Source organism: Sinocyclocheilus grahami, unplaced genomic scaffold (assembly GCF_001515645.1).
Source record: "Sinocyclocheilus grahami isolate Dianchi unplaced genomic scaffold, SAMN03320097.WGS_v1.1 scaffold808.1, whole genome shotgun sequence".
Taxonomy (NCBI): Eukaryota; Metazoa; Chordata; class Actinopteri; order Cypriniformes; family Cyprinidae; genus Sinocyclocheilus; species Sinocyclocheilus grahami.
The window spans coordinates 390,971-404,963 of NW_015505987.1; the positions used below are offsets into that span (position 1 = coordinate 390,971).

A 13,993-nucleotide genomic window follows, 5' to 3' on the forward strand; every position below is an offset into this window, starting at 1 on the left:
AGGTCCTTGTTAGGTTTTTGATAATGGTTACATTTAACATCTATGTAAAGTTTCAGTTTTTTATTTATTTATTCTAACTAATCTGTGGATTCAGTAAAATGGAGAGAACTGATCCATTCAATAACCCAGACACTAAAGAGAGTGAGAGACTAGGGTTTTGGGGAAAGCTTTTCTTTTGCACCAGGATTTGAAGGAAGTAATCCAGCATAACATTTGTTTTCTTGCGGCCTCGGTTCATGTTTTGGAAAGGTTGGGTTGTGGGGTATTGGCTGAGAAAACCGAAGAGAAAGTGCCCAATAATGGCTTGATAGGAGGTCTAAGTATGGCTCAGCAGTATAAATAGGGCTGGGTTATTCCCATTAGCATTCACTTGCCTTTGCTCAATCTAGCAGCAGGATGTGGAACATCACTGAAGTTGCTCTTCAGCTCCTGACCTCCACAGCTTCAGACAGTCTCCTCCAGCCCCTGTGAGACTACCTGTTGTTCCAGCACTTCACCCTGGTCTCGTCTCCATTCTTCCCAGTGCTGCTCGCCTTCTCCAGCTACGTCATCTTCAGCGTCCCCTTCACCATCCTGGATGTCTTGGGAGAGATATCTCCTCTCTTCAAGTACAAGATCCAAAAAGAGCGCCGTCCCACCATCATCTAGTGTTTGTGCTTCCGGCTGTGTTGATCACCAATGCAGTGCTGCCTACGCCTCCACTTCCTGCGTTTGCTCCAACAGTATGGGAACTGATCGCCGGCGGGTTGGGTGTTGTGCTCATCTTTGACGCCCAGTACTTCTTCTGGCATTTGGTGCACCACAAAAATCCTCACCTGTACAGATGGGTCTACGCCATCCATCACGATTACATCTCGCCGTTCTCCTGGTCCACCCAGCACCTCAGCGTTGTGGAGCTGATGACAGTGGGCTTCTGGAGTAACATAGATCCCATCCTGCTCAAGTGCCATCCTCTGACCATATGGACTCTCACTGTTTTGTGGAAGACCAGCCACCTGCACTCTTAAAAATAAAGGTGCTTCAAAAGGTTCTTCAAGCGTTGCCATAGAAGAACCATTTTTGGTTCCACAAAGAACCATTCAGTCAAAGGTTCTTTAAAGAACCATCTCTTTCTTACCTTTTTATAATCTGAAGAACCTTCTTTCACCCCAAAGAACCTTTTGTGAAACAGAAAGGTTCTTCAGATGTTAAAGGTTCTTTATGGAACCATTTAGACAAAAATGTTTTTCTATGGCATCGTGAAGCACCTTTATTTTTAAGAGTGTGGTTCCTTTTGGGCTTCTTGGAGGAGCAATGGCCCATGACATACATCACCAGAAACCCAGCAGCAACTTTGCACCTTTCTTTAGTCACTGGGACAGATTCTTTGGCACTGCCGTAACAGTGAAATGGACTAAGAAAATTGATAAAGAACAGTAGACAGTTTAATTGGTTTTAAACCTTTAATATGTGTAAGTATAGACCATTTAAATACTTTTATAAATTTTTATTTTTCTATTCTTGTATTTCTGTCTGCATTCTATATGGCTGAAATTAATAAAGAACATTTTTCTATATTTTGTTGTGCAAGTTTCAGAATATTAAATATGTAGTCCATTTTTATTATACAAATAATTTGTTGCCCTATACGGTATCTAAGCCACACATTTACATTTAAGCATTTTATCCAAAGCGACTTACAAAAGAGGAACAAAAGCAATTTGTCAAAGAGCCAACAATATTCGTAATATGCAATTCCAGGTTTATTAGAGGAGGAATGCAGAAAGAAATAGATTTTTGTTGTTGTTGTTGATGTCTGAATTATTATTCCAGTAAGTAGCGGCCAGAAAGTGGTACCACATAACAACCCTTGTCTTCGCATTAGTTACAGCCAATGGTCTGATATTTTACAGCTTTACAGTAGTTAAGTAAAAAGACATCATATCTAGTAACTAACCCGATTACTGAGCCTGCGAGGTTTAAAGAGAAAGGTATTTTTGATACCCTCAATCCTCCAAATCACTACCAATAATTTATTACAGATTAAAAGGTCAAATATTCCATTACTAAATATCAACTTGCAAATCTCTTTGAAATGGGGATGAATAAATAAGTTTTTTTAGCCAATAACTAACCAAAAATATTTTGATATATATTTTAAATGTGGCCAAAAAAGACTAGATATATGTGGACTATATAAATGTGAAGAAAAAAAAAAAAAAGCCCAACAAAGATGTAACCAAAATACATCACAATACAAATGTTGCTATATTCACGATGCAAACAAGTCTGAGAGGTCATGACAGAAGTTATTGGAGTGCATGCTTTCTTCAAATGAAATTATACGATTATAATTTTGCACATAAACAGCTGGCCTGACTCACGCACAGAAGAATCAATATGGCTCTCCAAACGTTTACATTTGCCCAGAGGCATAAACAAAAGACTTGCATGAAAAACACTAATAGTCAGCGTCTCAATGAGTTTTATGGTTCATTTCATTAGCCTGTTCACGTCTGAAGCATGAAAACATCTGTATGTACGCATTGATGACTTCAATCAAACCTTATGCTCATTTCAAGGTCTGTGAACCAATGAAGACAAACATCCAGACTACAGCTGAACGCTTCCCAGCCTGTTCCCTGTTACTGAGGAAAATGAGGGGAAAAAAAAAATAATCATGCACTATTGTGACCGGTCTAGGTGTTGGGAGTAAAGTTGGATTCACACACATCAATAAATATAGAAAGACATTAAAAGAGTTCAAATTTTATTGCACTCAAAACATTGTTAAAATGCTTGAAACTTGAAAACAATAAATATGACCTTAAGAATTACAAAAAAGAAAAAAAAAAACTGTTAGTGCATGCTCTTATTAAGATACTGCACAAACATATTGGCAATCTGTCCAATGTTCTCTGTCGGATGCATCTTGGTGTAACTGATGAACTGACGTCTGAGTTTCCTCAACTCCACCATGTTAAGACTTCTTGTGAGTTCAATGTATTGAAGAAGTTAAGAAAACTGGGCTGGTACAATAATGTACATAAGTATTTGTGGTAAAAGTACCACAAAAATATTAATCAGCATAACTATTTTTAACTGTGGTAATAAGAAAGGTTTCTCAAGCACCAAATCAGTATATCAGAATGTATTCTGAAGGATCATGTGACACTGAAGTAATGGCTGCTGAACATTCAGCTTTGCCATCACCAGTGCTGGATAGATTACTTACAACTTGTAGTTCATTGCTGATTACAATTTCCACGTCGAAAATTGTAGTTAGCAATGTAATTGATTGGATTACACATATTAGATAATGTATTCTGACTAATCTTTATTTCTGTAATATATTCCATTGTTTGTTATCAAAGTCATGAAATGTATTAAACATTACATTATGCCAGGGTTTCCCAAACTGGGGTTCATGAGTTGATGAAAAGCTAATAATTAATTAAATTATAAGCATTTTATTAATATGTAATACAATCTAATTACAAGTATTTAATTTTTGGAATCGAATTACATAATCCGGAATACATGTAAGCAGTTACTACTCAGCACTGGCCATCACAGAACAAAATTACATAAAAAAAAAATATTGAAATTTAAAAAAAGTTATTAAACATTTCACAATATCACCATATTTTTGGTCAATTAAATGCAGCCTTGGTGAGCATAATAGACATCAAAAACAAAAAATCTCACTAACCACTTCCTAAACTTTTGAGTGGTAGCGTATGCTGGAAACCTAGCAGCAAGACAACAAAGAATGAGTATAGATTAATTTCTAATAATATCCCATTTGAATGAAGTATTATTTCAAAGGGCCACCTGCACTGGTCCATCTCTCTACGTGTCTAAATGCTAAAGCAGTTACGGACGGCCACCAAACTGCAACTGCATCAGAAAGAAATGACATTCTTTGATGTTTGTGTATTCATTACATTCATATAGGTCCAACTTATTACTACAACACAACTTCAATTAACATTAAACGGATCAACTTTCTGTCAGGAAGTTGCAGTCGAGCTTATTAAAGTTCCAGGCTTGATCCTGGTTTCATGTTGTAAGCGTTTCTAAAGCTTTGCCTGTGTATAGCAGGGCATTTCTGTGTTGTCACAGTGAGAAATATCAAATAGCTATGATGGGTGGCTTAGCAAAAGCAAGACAACAATTTTACATTTCCTCCCACAAAAAAACAAAGAAAAAAAGAAAACGAAAGTAATTCAAAGCTAAAGATATGCTAAACATGCAAGAATAAAGGATATCTTTTCCGTGGCTCCAGGAATGGAAACGAGATCTCCAGGGACGCTGGTCTTCTGTGACTCAAGAACAGCCTGAGACATAAAACAACCCATATGACGACACATACTATTGATACTAATGGTTTTGCTATGCAAATGCAAACTATAAACGCTCACCTGTCGGCAATGAAACAGAAAGAATGACTTTGAATGCTTTCTATTTTTATAACAGAACACCTAAAGGTGATGGAAATCGTACCATTAGGACATCTTGAGTAACTTTGTCCAACTCGTACAGAAAGTTTGTGGATGAGAGCGGTTGCTGTAAAAGGCAAAGAGAAACAGGTTCTAATATCCATTCAAGGGCAATAAAAAGTACATAATGCTGCTATATTCTCATCCATAATGCATTCCTAGCACTCTTACGCTCTGCGTGGACTGATTAGGTGGTGGTGCTTTTCTTTTGAAAAGTGCATCGCAGATGGCTTCAAATGGAAGCAAGTCCTCTTGCTGAATAGTAAAGAGTGGACTATCCCATCTATTCCTTGAATCAGGGGCTTCAAAACGCAGTACTAGCGCATCAAGACTGTTGTTTAAAAGACCAGAAGACATTGTTACATTTAGATAATATATTCAGAATCTTTATTTGATAATGTTATGAACTTTTTGAAAACACACTACCATTCAAAAGTTTCGAGGCCAGTAAGATTTTTTTAATTTTGTCTCTTACGCTCAAACAAGGCTGCATGTATTAGTTAAAAAGCAGTAAAAACAGTTGTGAATTTTTCACATATTGTGAAATATTACAATTCAAAATAACTTTTCTATTGTAATATATTTTTTAAGTTTTTTTTTATGTGATGGATAAGATTAGTTTTCAGCAGCGGATTTGGTGAGATTTGATCAAGAAACAATTTATTATTATAAATTTTGAAAACAGCTGTGTTGCATTTTTTTTCTTTTAAACAATAATATGTTCATTGAACAGCATTCCTTTAAAATAGAAATCTTTTGTAACATACCAGACGCTTTTGATTAATTTAACGTAACATTGCTAAATAAAAGTATTACTTTCTTTAAAAAAAACAATCTTTCTGAACCTAAATGTTTGAACGATAAATGTACATCTAATATCTGAAACACACAATTAGAGGAATAGTTAACCAAAAAGGAAATTTGCTAATAATTTGCAGTGGATGAATGCCATCAGAATGAGAGTTCAAACAACTGAACAGGGCAGTCATGGCCTAATGGTTAAGAGATTCAGACTTGTAACCCAAAGATCGCGGACAAATCCATCATCAAAAAGTTTAGCTGATTTATCAGCTGTTTGAACTCTCATTCTGACGGCACCCATTCACTGCAGAAGATATCCATTGGGGAGCAAGTGCAGTAATGATAAGATTTCTCCAAATCTGTTCAGATGAAGAAAAATGAATCTACACGAGGGTGAACATTTTCAGCAAATTTTCATGTTTGGGTGAACTATTCCTTTAATATACAGTGGGTATAGAAAAGAATCAGCCCCCTTTAAATTAATCACATTTTGTTGCTTTGCAGCCTGAAATGAAGACGGACACAGTTTTTGTTTTATCCAGCTGCATTTACTCAGTGCAACTTATAACATCAAAGTGAAAGATATAACACCAATATGTCAGAAAAAAATTTTCAAAACAAAAAAACAGAATCAGCGAGTTGGAAAAAGGATCACCCCCCTCCTAAAAATGACTTGTAAACTCAATCAGGTGTAGCTAATCACCTTCTCAATGGCACACAAAGCCATTTGACTTTCAACTATGATCAGCTGTGGTCAGTTTGATTAGCTTGGTAGTGCAACAAAGGCCACATGCAGTCACGACTGAGCTTTGCCAAAACACACCTTGAAGATTCTGAGGCAGATGAGACTAAAACTGAATTATTTGGCCTCAACATCAAATGAAATGTCTGGCAGAAATACAATACAGCTCACCATCCAAATAACAACATTCCTACAGTAAAGCATGGAGGTGGTCATATCCTGTTATGGGGGTGTTTCTCTGCAGCAGGGACTGGAACACTTGTCAGGATAGAAGGAGACATGGATGGGGCACAATACCGTCAAATACTTGAGGAAAATCTGCTGCCCTCTGCCAGAAAGTTGTCAATAAGAAGAAGATTTACCTTCCAACATGACAATGACCCAAAGCACACAGCAAAACAAAGCACACAGCAAAAAATGTGAATGTCCTTGCTTTGCCTACTCAGAGCCCAGACTAAACCCCATTGAAAATCTGTGGAATGACTTGAAGACTGCAGACCACAAACAGTCACTATCAAATTTAACTGAAGTTGAGCAGTTCTGCAAAGAAGAGGGGGCAAATATTGCAAAGTCTAGATGTGCAAAGTTAGCAGAGACATATCCCAACAGACTAAAGGCTGTAATTAAAGCAAAAGGTGGTTCAATAAAATACAGAGTGATCATTTTTCCAACTCTGTTTTCTTTTTTTTCCCCTGACATATTGGTGTTATATCTTTCACTTAGATGTTATAAATTGCACTGAGTAAATACAGCTGGATAAAACAAAAACTGTGTCCATCTTCATTTCAGACTGAAAAGCAAAATACGTGATTATTTTAAAGGGGGGTGATTCTTTTCTATACCCACTGTAACTACACTGAAACAAAGCAACAAATGCTTACATTTCCTGTGTGTACTGAGAATCAGCCTCTCTGCCTTTATTCCATTCTGAGCTCACGTCAGTTGACGTCAAACAGTACACCTGCAGGAGTTATAGAGTTACGTTAAGTAGTGCATATAAAAATAGTTTTAAATGTGTCTGAGATGAGGTTTAGGAGTTTACTTACCAAGCAATGGGGTGTTTGTGTATGTTTGATAAGACAGAACAGCTCATATCTGTAGCCTAGAAATGAAACTAAATGAGTCCTTAATCTAATGCCAGACTGAAATCAAGAGTGCCGCATGCAACACCAGCTTTTTAGACCAAGCTCTGTTATTATAATGCTGAAGTCTGTATGTCACTCAATATAACATTAAGAAATGTGTTGTACTCTTGTACAGGATCAATAATTTCTAAAGGTCAAAACAAATTAAACAACTAGCTTTATATGAATATCAAAGGCACAGAGGTATTCATTTTAACAGAACAAACACTGATTTACCTTTAATATAATTCAAGGAATCAAGAATCACAATGTCGTCTTTACTGACTTTCCTATATACAAAGAGAGAGAAGTACAAAGAAAAATTATTTCAATCAAAAGTAGCTCACTGTACTCTAAAGCAAGTGCATAATTACAATTATAATTATAAAAATGCATTATTAAAATAATTACACACTTATATATAACAAATATAATTATTAGTGTAAAATTCATCCCAGCAAGAGCTTTAACAGCACGTTTCGTCTTCATTTTTCTATAACAAGTGGTATTCCAACTTTAGACCAAACTGTATTCACACATTAACCTTAACAATTATTTTCGTGGAATCCATAATGTTAAACATGTAAATAAGATTAGACATATTTGCTTTGTTTATTACAGAGCTGGTGATTCTTGGTGCAAAATCAGTTCAAATCAATTAAAAAAAACAAATAAACAAACAAGTTGTTCTGGACAAATGCAGTAATTCATAAATCCTAAAATGTTTTGATATTCACTATAGCATAAATGTTTTTCAAAAAACCAACATGGATACATGTGGCACATACAATTTGGCACATATGTTTTAAAGTGATAGTTCACCCAGAAATGAAAATTTGATGTTTATCTGCTTACCCCCAGGGCATCCAAGATGTAGGTGACTTTGTTTCTTCAGTAGAACACAAACAAAGTTTTTTTAACTCAAACTGTTGCAGTCTGTCAGTCTTATAATGGAAGTGAATGGGAATCACGGCTTTGAGAGTCAAACAAAACATACACAAACAAAACCAAATTAAACCCTGAGGCTTGTGACGATACATTGATGTGTAAAGACACGAAACGATCGGTCTGTGCAAGAAACTGAACAGTATTTATATAGTTTTTTACCTCTGATGCACTGCGATGTCTGAACTGTCCTGAACAGTCTGCGCGTGACGAGTCCATATCTCTCCATTTGAGAGATAGGTGGCGGTAATGCACTTATAAGTCTGCAATCCGCCGTAAAGCAAGAAGAAGAAGAAGCGTCACGTGCCGGCTGTCGAGGATGCGCTCAGGACTATGGAACGATATTCCGGACAATTTTCAAATAGAATAGGAAATTGTATAATTTGGCAGTCACTGTGCGTTCGCGAAAGCGAAAATGCAAACGCTAATGCAGGATATGCAATTGCATTTGGATTATGTCACAATTTATGCGTCCACATATTGAAAACGCAATTGAAAATACAATTTGCTATTCTATTTGAAAATTGTCTGGAATATCGTTCCATACAGGACAGTTCAGACATTGCAGTGCATAAGAGGTAAAAAAAAACTATATAAATACTGTTCAGTTTCTTGCACATACCGATCGTTTCGTGTCTTTACACATCAATGTATCGTCACCAGCCGCAGGGTTTAATTTGGTTTTGTTTGTGTATGTTTTTTTTTACTCTCAAAGCCGTGATTTCCATTCACTTCCATTATAAGATTGACAGACTGCAACGGTTTGAGTTAAAACACTTTGTTTGTGTTCTACTGAAGAAACAAAGTCACCTACATCTTGGATGCCCTGGGGGTAAGCAGATAGACATCAAATTTTCATTTCTGGGTGAACTATCCTTTTAAGTTAGTTTGTTCTAAATGTTTCTTCTTTTTATCATCTTGAACATCCTAATTTGTCATTGGCCCGTCATTCTTATGCTTGAGTCTGACTCTTTCACATCTTTAAATGAGAGCAGAGATATTTTAAGAGAAATAATCACCTCTCCACTTCAGCTCTCAGTGCTCCTCTCAGATTCTTCTCTTTCTGTGAATCTGTAGCCAAATGTCATTATTGTTGCAGTTAGATTCAGATCAATTACAAAGAGCTGGAAGCATACATTTTAAAATGTCAACCGTAATGTCAAATGTAGAAGTCTGATAAACCAGCTTAAACCATATACAGGTAAGACCAGCAAACCATCTCAGGCAGGTTTAAGAGCTTTTTAACCAGGAAAAAGTGAACATGTGAAATACTGTTTCAAACTAGGGATGTGTTTCTCAGTAAGATTGACCCTTGGCTTCATTATGGTCCTGACACACACTTATGTCAATACTTTAAAACTCGATGCATCATGAACTTTCAGCAGCTTCTCACCTGCATATACAGAGTTCTTGTCAATATCTTGATCTTCATCTCCGACTATATGAACCTTTCTTTCTGTATTTTGCGTGAAGTATTCTTTCAGTTCATTGGCTCGTCGGGTTTTACCACTGCACGGGTAACCACACATTAATATTAAAGGCATTATATTAAAGTCTGGATGACGGGTGGAGATTCATACTTCTCTACAGAGCTGCATGGGAGATTTTCTTCTTCGCGCTCATGTATTGTGCTGATATGGCCAGTGCATTGCTGCCCTCTACAGGCCTGTGGTCAGAAGGTAAAACGTTCCAGATGAGGTTGGAGTGTGTCAACGTTTTAAACAGTTCCCATAATACCTGATATGTTATTTAACTGATTTGAGTGGTTTGAGTTTACAAAGGTGGCTAAATCATTTAACAGAGATGGGTAAACATAAGATCTGCTATTGTGTTTTCAGATTTATTATTGAACAGCTATATGTGTTCCCAGATAGCAGACGTAGGCCTACATCTGCAAGATGTCTGTTAAAGATCGCTTCGTCTGCATCTGCCGTGTACAAAAACATCTGATAAACATCTCTGAGATGTCAGTTTTACATGCATTCTAAATCATAAACATCTTAAAGACATCTTCTAAACGTCTATTTGACATCTGGTAGGAAAAATCCTATAGACGTCTTGCAGATGTAAATGCAGACGTCAAATAGACATCTCTGTGATGTACGTGTGCAGTCAGGGTTATCACATACTGGTTGTCTCTGTAAGATAAAATGCGGAGATTTGCTAAATAATTAGCAAAACTACGTATGTTATGAAAAAGACCATTTATTTGTGTTCCTATTTTATGGCTGAAAGGAACACCTTTATGAACTGACTTTTTAAAGATATTTTAATGAATAGCCTTGCCGTCAGAGGCGGACAGTAACTAAGTACATTTACTTGAGTATTGTACTTAAGTACACTTTTTGAGTATCTGTACTTTACTTGAGTATTATTTTTTCTGGGAATTTATGACTTTAACTTCACTACATTTGAAAGACAAATATTGTACTTTTCACTCCACTACCTTTCTATCAAGGTCCTCGAAGTAGAAAGTCGTTACTATGTAGCAGCTCTGAAAGTCAGTGGGTGACTAAACGTGACTCTCTTTTTTTTCAGACAGTTTATCAGTAATCACTCTTGTAGGGCTACATGAAGAGATTTCCCAGCATTTTTTGAACACTGACCAGCTGCAAATGTGATATTTATTTACAACAATTCAATAATAAGAAGTTAATATTGTGGTATATATTAGACACAATATTGTCTGATTTTGCTCAATTGTGTAAGTGAAAATATTACCTATAAAGCTACAGAAGAACTGTTGTGCGTCTCCTAATAAAACACAATAGGTGTTGGACTTGAAGCAGCACTGCACAGACTGTTCTGTGTGGGACATCAAAGTACAGTGAGAGCGATTAGACAGCATTTTTACCATTTTTGTTTTGATGTCAAATAAGTCTTGCTGTTTTGCTTTTTTGTTAAAGCAGTGTTGCTGTTGTAAAGTTGTACAGCTACAGTTGTGTTGCTGGGTTTTAAAGCAGGTTTGATTTTTCTTTCTTTCTTATCACTCTGTATTTACAGGATTTCACTGTCCACTCTGTTCAAATGTGGATGAATGGCTACACATAGATGTGTGTGCACACTGTCAGGACTGTATGAGATCACTACCATCCTGCTTTTGGGGGGTGGGTAGGGGTGTTAATTTTTCCCCCCATAATTAACATTCTAAAAGCTCTTTATTCCAAAGATACTACAAGCTAGTCAGTGTATTCAGCAGGTGTAATGTATTTTAAGTTGCTTCAGAAGTATTGCAAGTATTACATACAACAATAAAACAGTGCATTGACATAAATAAGGAAATTTACTTTTGGTACTTAAGTACTTTTAAAAGCAAGTACTTCTGTATTTTTATTTAAGTAAAAATCTGTCTTTACAACTTTACTTGTAATGGAGTAGTAGTTGACCAGCAGTATCTGTACTTTCACTCAAGTAATGGAGTTGAGTTCTTTGTCCGCCTCTGCTTGCCGTTCATTAAAATGGTACATTAAACAAACAATAGGCTATTTAAAGAATTTAAGTTGCTTGTACAAGTATATGTCTTATTTATAGTGCATGAATGCAGCATCCATAAATGTGCACATACCCACACAACCACCACACACATTACACACACTCATTTTATTACAGCTATTATCAATTAAAACGTACAGTTGCACATTAATTACAATTTTAAATAATTACATTGCAAACCCAGTTACATTTTTTTTTTGGTCGAGACTGCTTATGAGGATCTCTCCCTTCTCACACACACACACACACACACACACACACAAGGCTGTATGGCAATGAGTTTTAATAAGCTAAGTTGCTTTTTAATGTATGTATTTTTATTTTAATCCATGTTAATGTTACATTTATGTTCAGTTTCAGTTTTTTATTCTAAAAGTCTAAAACAAATCTCAATAATTGTAATACTTAGGCCTATGTACATGTTATTAATTAAATTAGAAATAATTGTTAATAATAAATAAATAAACATTTTGTTCACAGTCTGCAGACACATTTTAATGGTGCTCTATGTTTTACCAAAAAGTGCCCAGTGTACCCAGCCTCACATTACTATTCAAGAACAACTGTAAAGGTTATTAAAATATGATTACTAAATAAATAAATGCATAATAAAAAATAAAACGATACAAAAATAATAATAATAATAATCAAACAAACAAAACGCATTTCTTACCTCATGTACAAATGCTCAAAAGCCTTGCATGGGAAATTAGAGTTTGATCCTTCCACTGTTGTTTGTTAGTTTCTATGAGATGTCTGCTTAGTCATAGTTGCTCATTTGAAAGAAAATGATAATAATAAAATCTTAGGTCCAATAGAGTAAAATGAGACTGATTTGTGGTTTCATTTGTTTTTTAAAATACAGATTTTTAAATAACTTACCTATAACGCAGTCATTCACTCATTCATTCATTCATTCATCAATCCAGCCACACATTCATTATATTCTTTCAGATATCCAGCAGTTACAGCAGTTGAATGAAAAAAAAAATATTTTGTTGCCATTTCAACATTTAACAGCTGTGAAAATGCATCTTAATATTAATAATAAGCATATCTACCAAACGCATATAGATTGTGTACACAACTGTAAGGTTTGTCAAAATAACATTTTATTACAATTATATCAGCAGCATTGTCACTATAGGTTCCTTTTTTCAATGTAGTTTTTCAAAAGCTTTACCATGAAGTCCGTGTCCTGAAAAAATGAATGAAGAAAATGTATAACCACAAAGCATCAATGTACTATTTTAACACTTTACTTTAGGTGCATTTGGTTGACCAATTCTGTAAATAGCTCTAATCACCTGATTATAAAGATCCTGTGTCCTCTTTGGATCTTCAAGCTGAGCCTGAAGAGCAACTTTGAGCACCTCCCGAGTAATCATCTCCCTCAAATCCCCCCAACTCCCTGATTCTCCCATAGTATTCCTGGGAAGCTTTGAGGAGAATGGAGAGTCCTGGAACTGGCTGCTTGGGATACTCTTCTTGCCCATGAAATGACCTGAAGGAGTCCAAAAAACGGATTTAGTAGTTGTACTGTAATTGCACAACCACTGAATTCAAGATTAAATGAAAACATACCTGTTGCCCAGAGATTCCCACGTGGATGCACATTTATTTTGGAAACTTTATTTCGCAGCTCCGTTAAATCGAGACTGACTGCGGTGCTTAACGATATGTTAAAAAGCATAATGAAAGCAACCAGTCTATATTTGCAATGTCCATCTTCAGAACTCACAGCCATCTTCTCAAGTAACTGTAGATGGATTCCTCCGTTCAGATTCAATGATCGCAAGCGCTCTTCGTTCTTCTGCAGGCGGTATTTATAGGGGCACAGTGGGGTGGGATGCCAAACGGCTCTGAGGTCATAGTTTTAGTCACTGAACTCGCATAACGACAGCGAATGTTTAGTCTGTTTGATTGAGGATGGGAAACACTATGTGACGTGCGTTGGCTGTGCGCATGCAATTGAATTGAATTGAATTGAAATATATAATTAAAAAACGTTTTGAGGCGTTGCGAATTCATAAAGCTTAGGAATCGCATGCATGTAATAAAGACAGAATGGTTCTGAGGAACAGACAACGTCAGAGGTGTCTTACCTGGGCTAAGGAGAAGAACTGGACTGTTGCCCAGTGGTCCAAAGTCCTCTTTTCAGATGAGAGCAAGTTTTGTATTTCATTTGGAAACCAAGGTCCTAGAGTCTGCAGGAAGGGTGGAGAAGCTCATAGCCCAAGTTGCTTGAAGTCCAGTGTTAAGTTTCCACAGTCTGTGATGATTTGGGGTGCAATGTCATCTGCTGGTGTTGGTTCATTGTGTTTTTCTACTTCAAAATGTCACCTTTAATTCATTGTGTTACGTGCCATTTCATTGTAATTGTTGGTGAAATGTTAGCAATTTCAGAG

General features: G+C 36.1%; 2 protein-coding genes and 1 pseudogene across 2 annotated transcripts; 1 reads left to right on the plus strand and 2 right to left on the minus strand.

Moving 5' to 3' along the window:
- The first annotated feature begins 274 nt into the window (after positions 1-274).
- LOC107562122 (cholesterol 25-hydroxylase-like protein 1, member 1) lies at positions 275-1,419 on the plus strand (annotated as a pseudogene).
- A 1,392-nt stretch (positions 1,420-2,811) lies between these two features.
- Positions 2,812-9,737, minus strand: kti12 (KTI12 chromatin associated homolog). Its single transcript, XM_016246692.1, has 9 exons — positions 9,487-9,737; positions 9,113-9,164; positions 7,386-7,438; positions 7,071-7,126; positions 6,906-6,985; positions 4,653-4,812; positions 4,486-4,548; positions 4,251-4,319; positions 2,812-2,982 (listed from the first exon to the last, which is right to left on the minus strand). Exons 1-9 carry the CDS (start codon positions 9,635-9,637, stop codon positions 2,839-2,841), a joined length of 828 nt encoding a protein of 275 aa, XP_016102178.1. The 5' UTR covers positions 9,638-9,737; the 3' UTR covers positions 2,812-2,838.
- A 2,989-nt stretch (positions 9,738-12,726) lies between these two features.
- Positions 12,727-13,349, minus strand: nmba (neuromedin Ba). Its single transcript, XM_016246693.1, has 3 exons — positions 13,170-13,349; positions 12,893-13,089; positions 12,727-12,783 (listed from the first exon to the last, which is right to left on the minus strand). Exons 1-3 carry the CDS (start codon positions 13,330-13,332, stop codon positions 12,727-12,729), a joined length of 417 nt encoding a protein of 138 aa, XP_016102179.1. The 5' UTR covers positions 13,333-13,349.
- Positions 13,350-13,993: the final 644 nt, after the last annotated feature.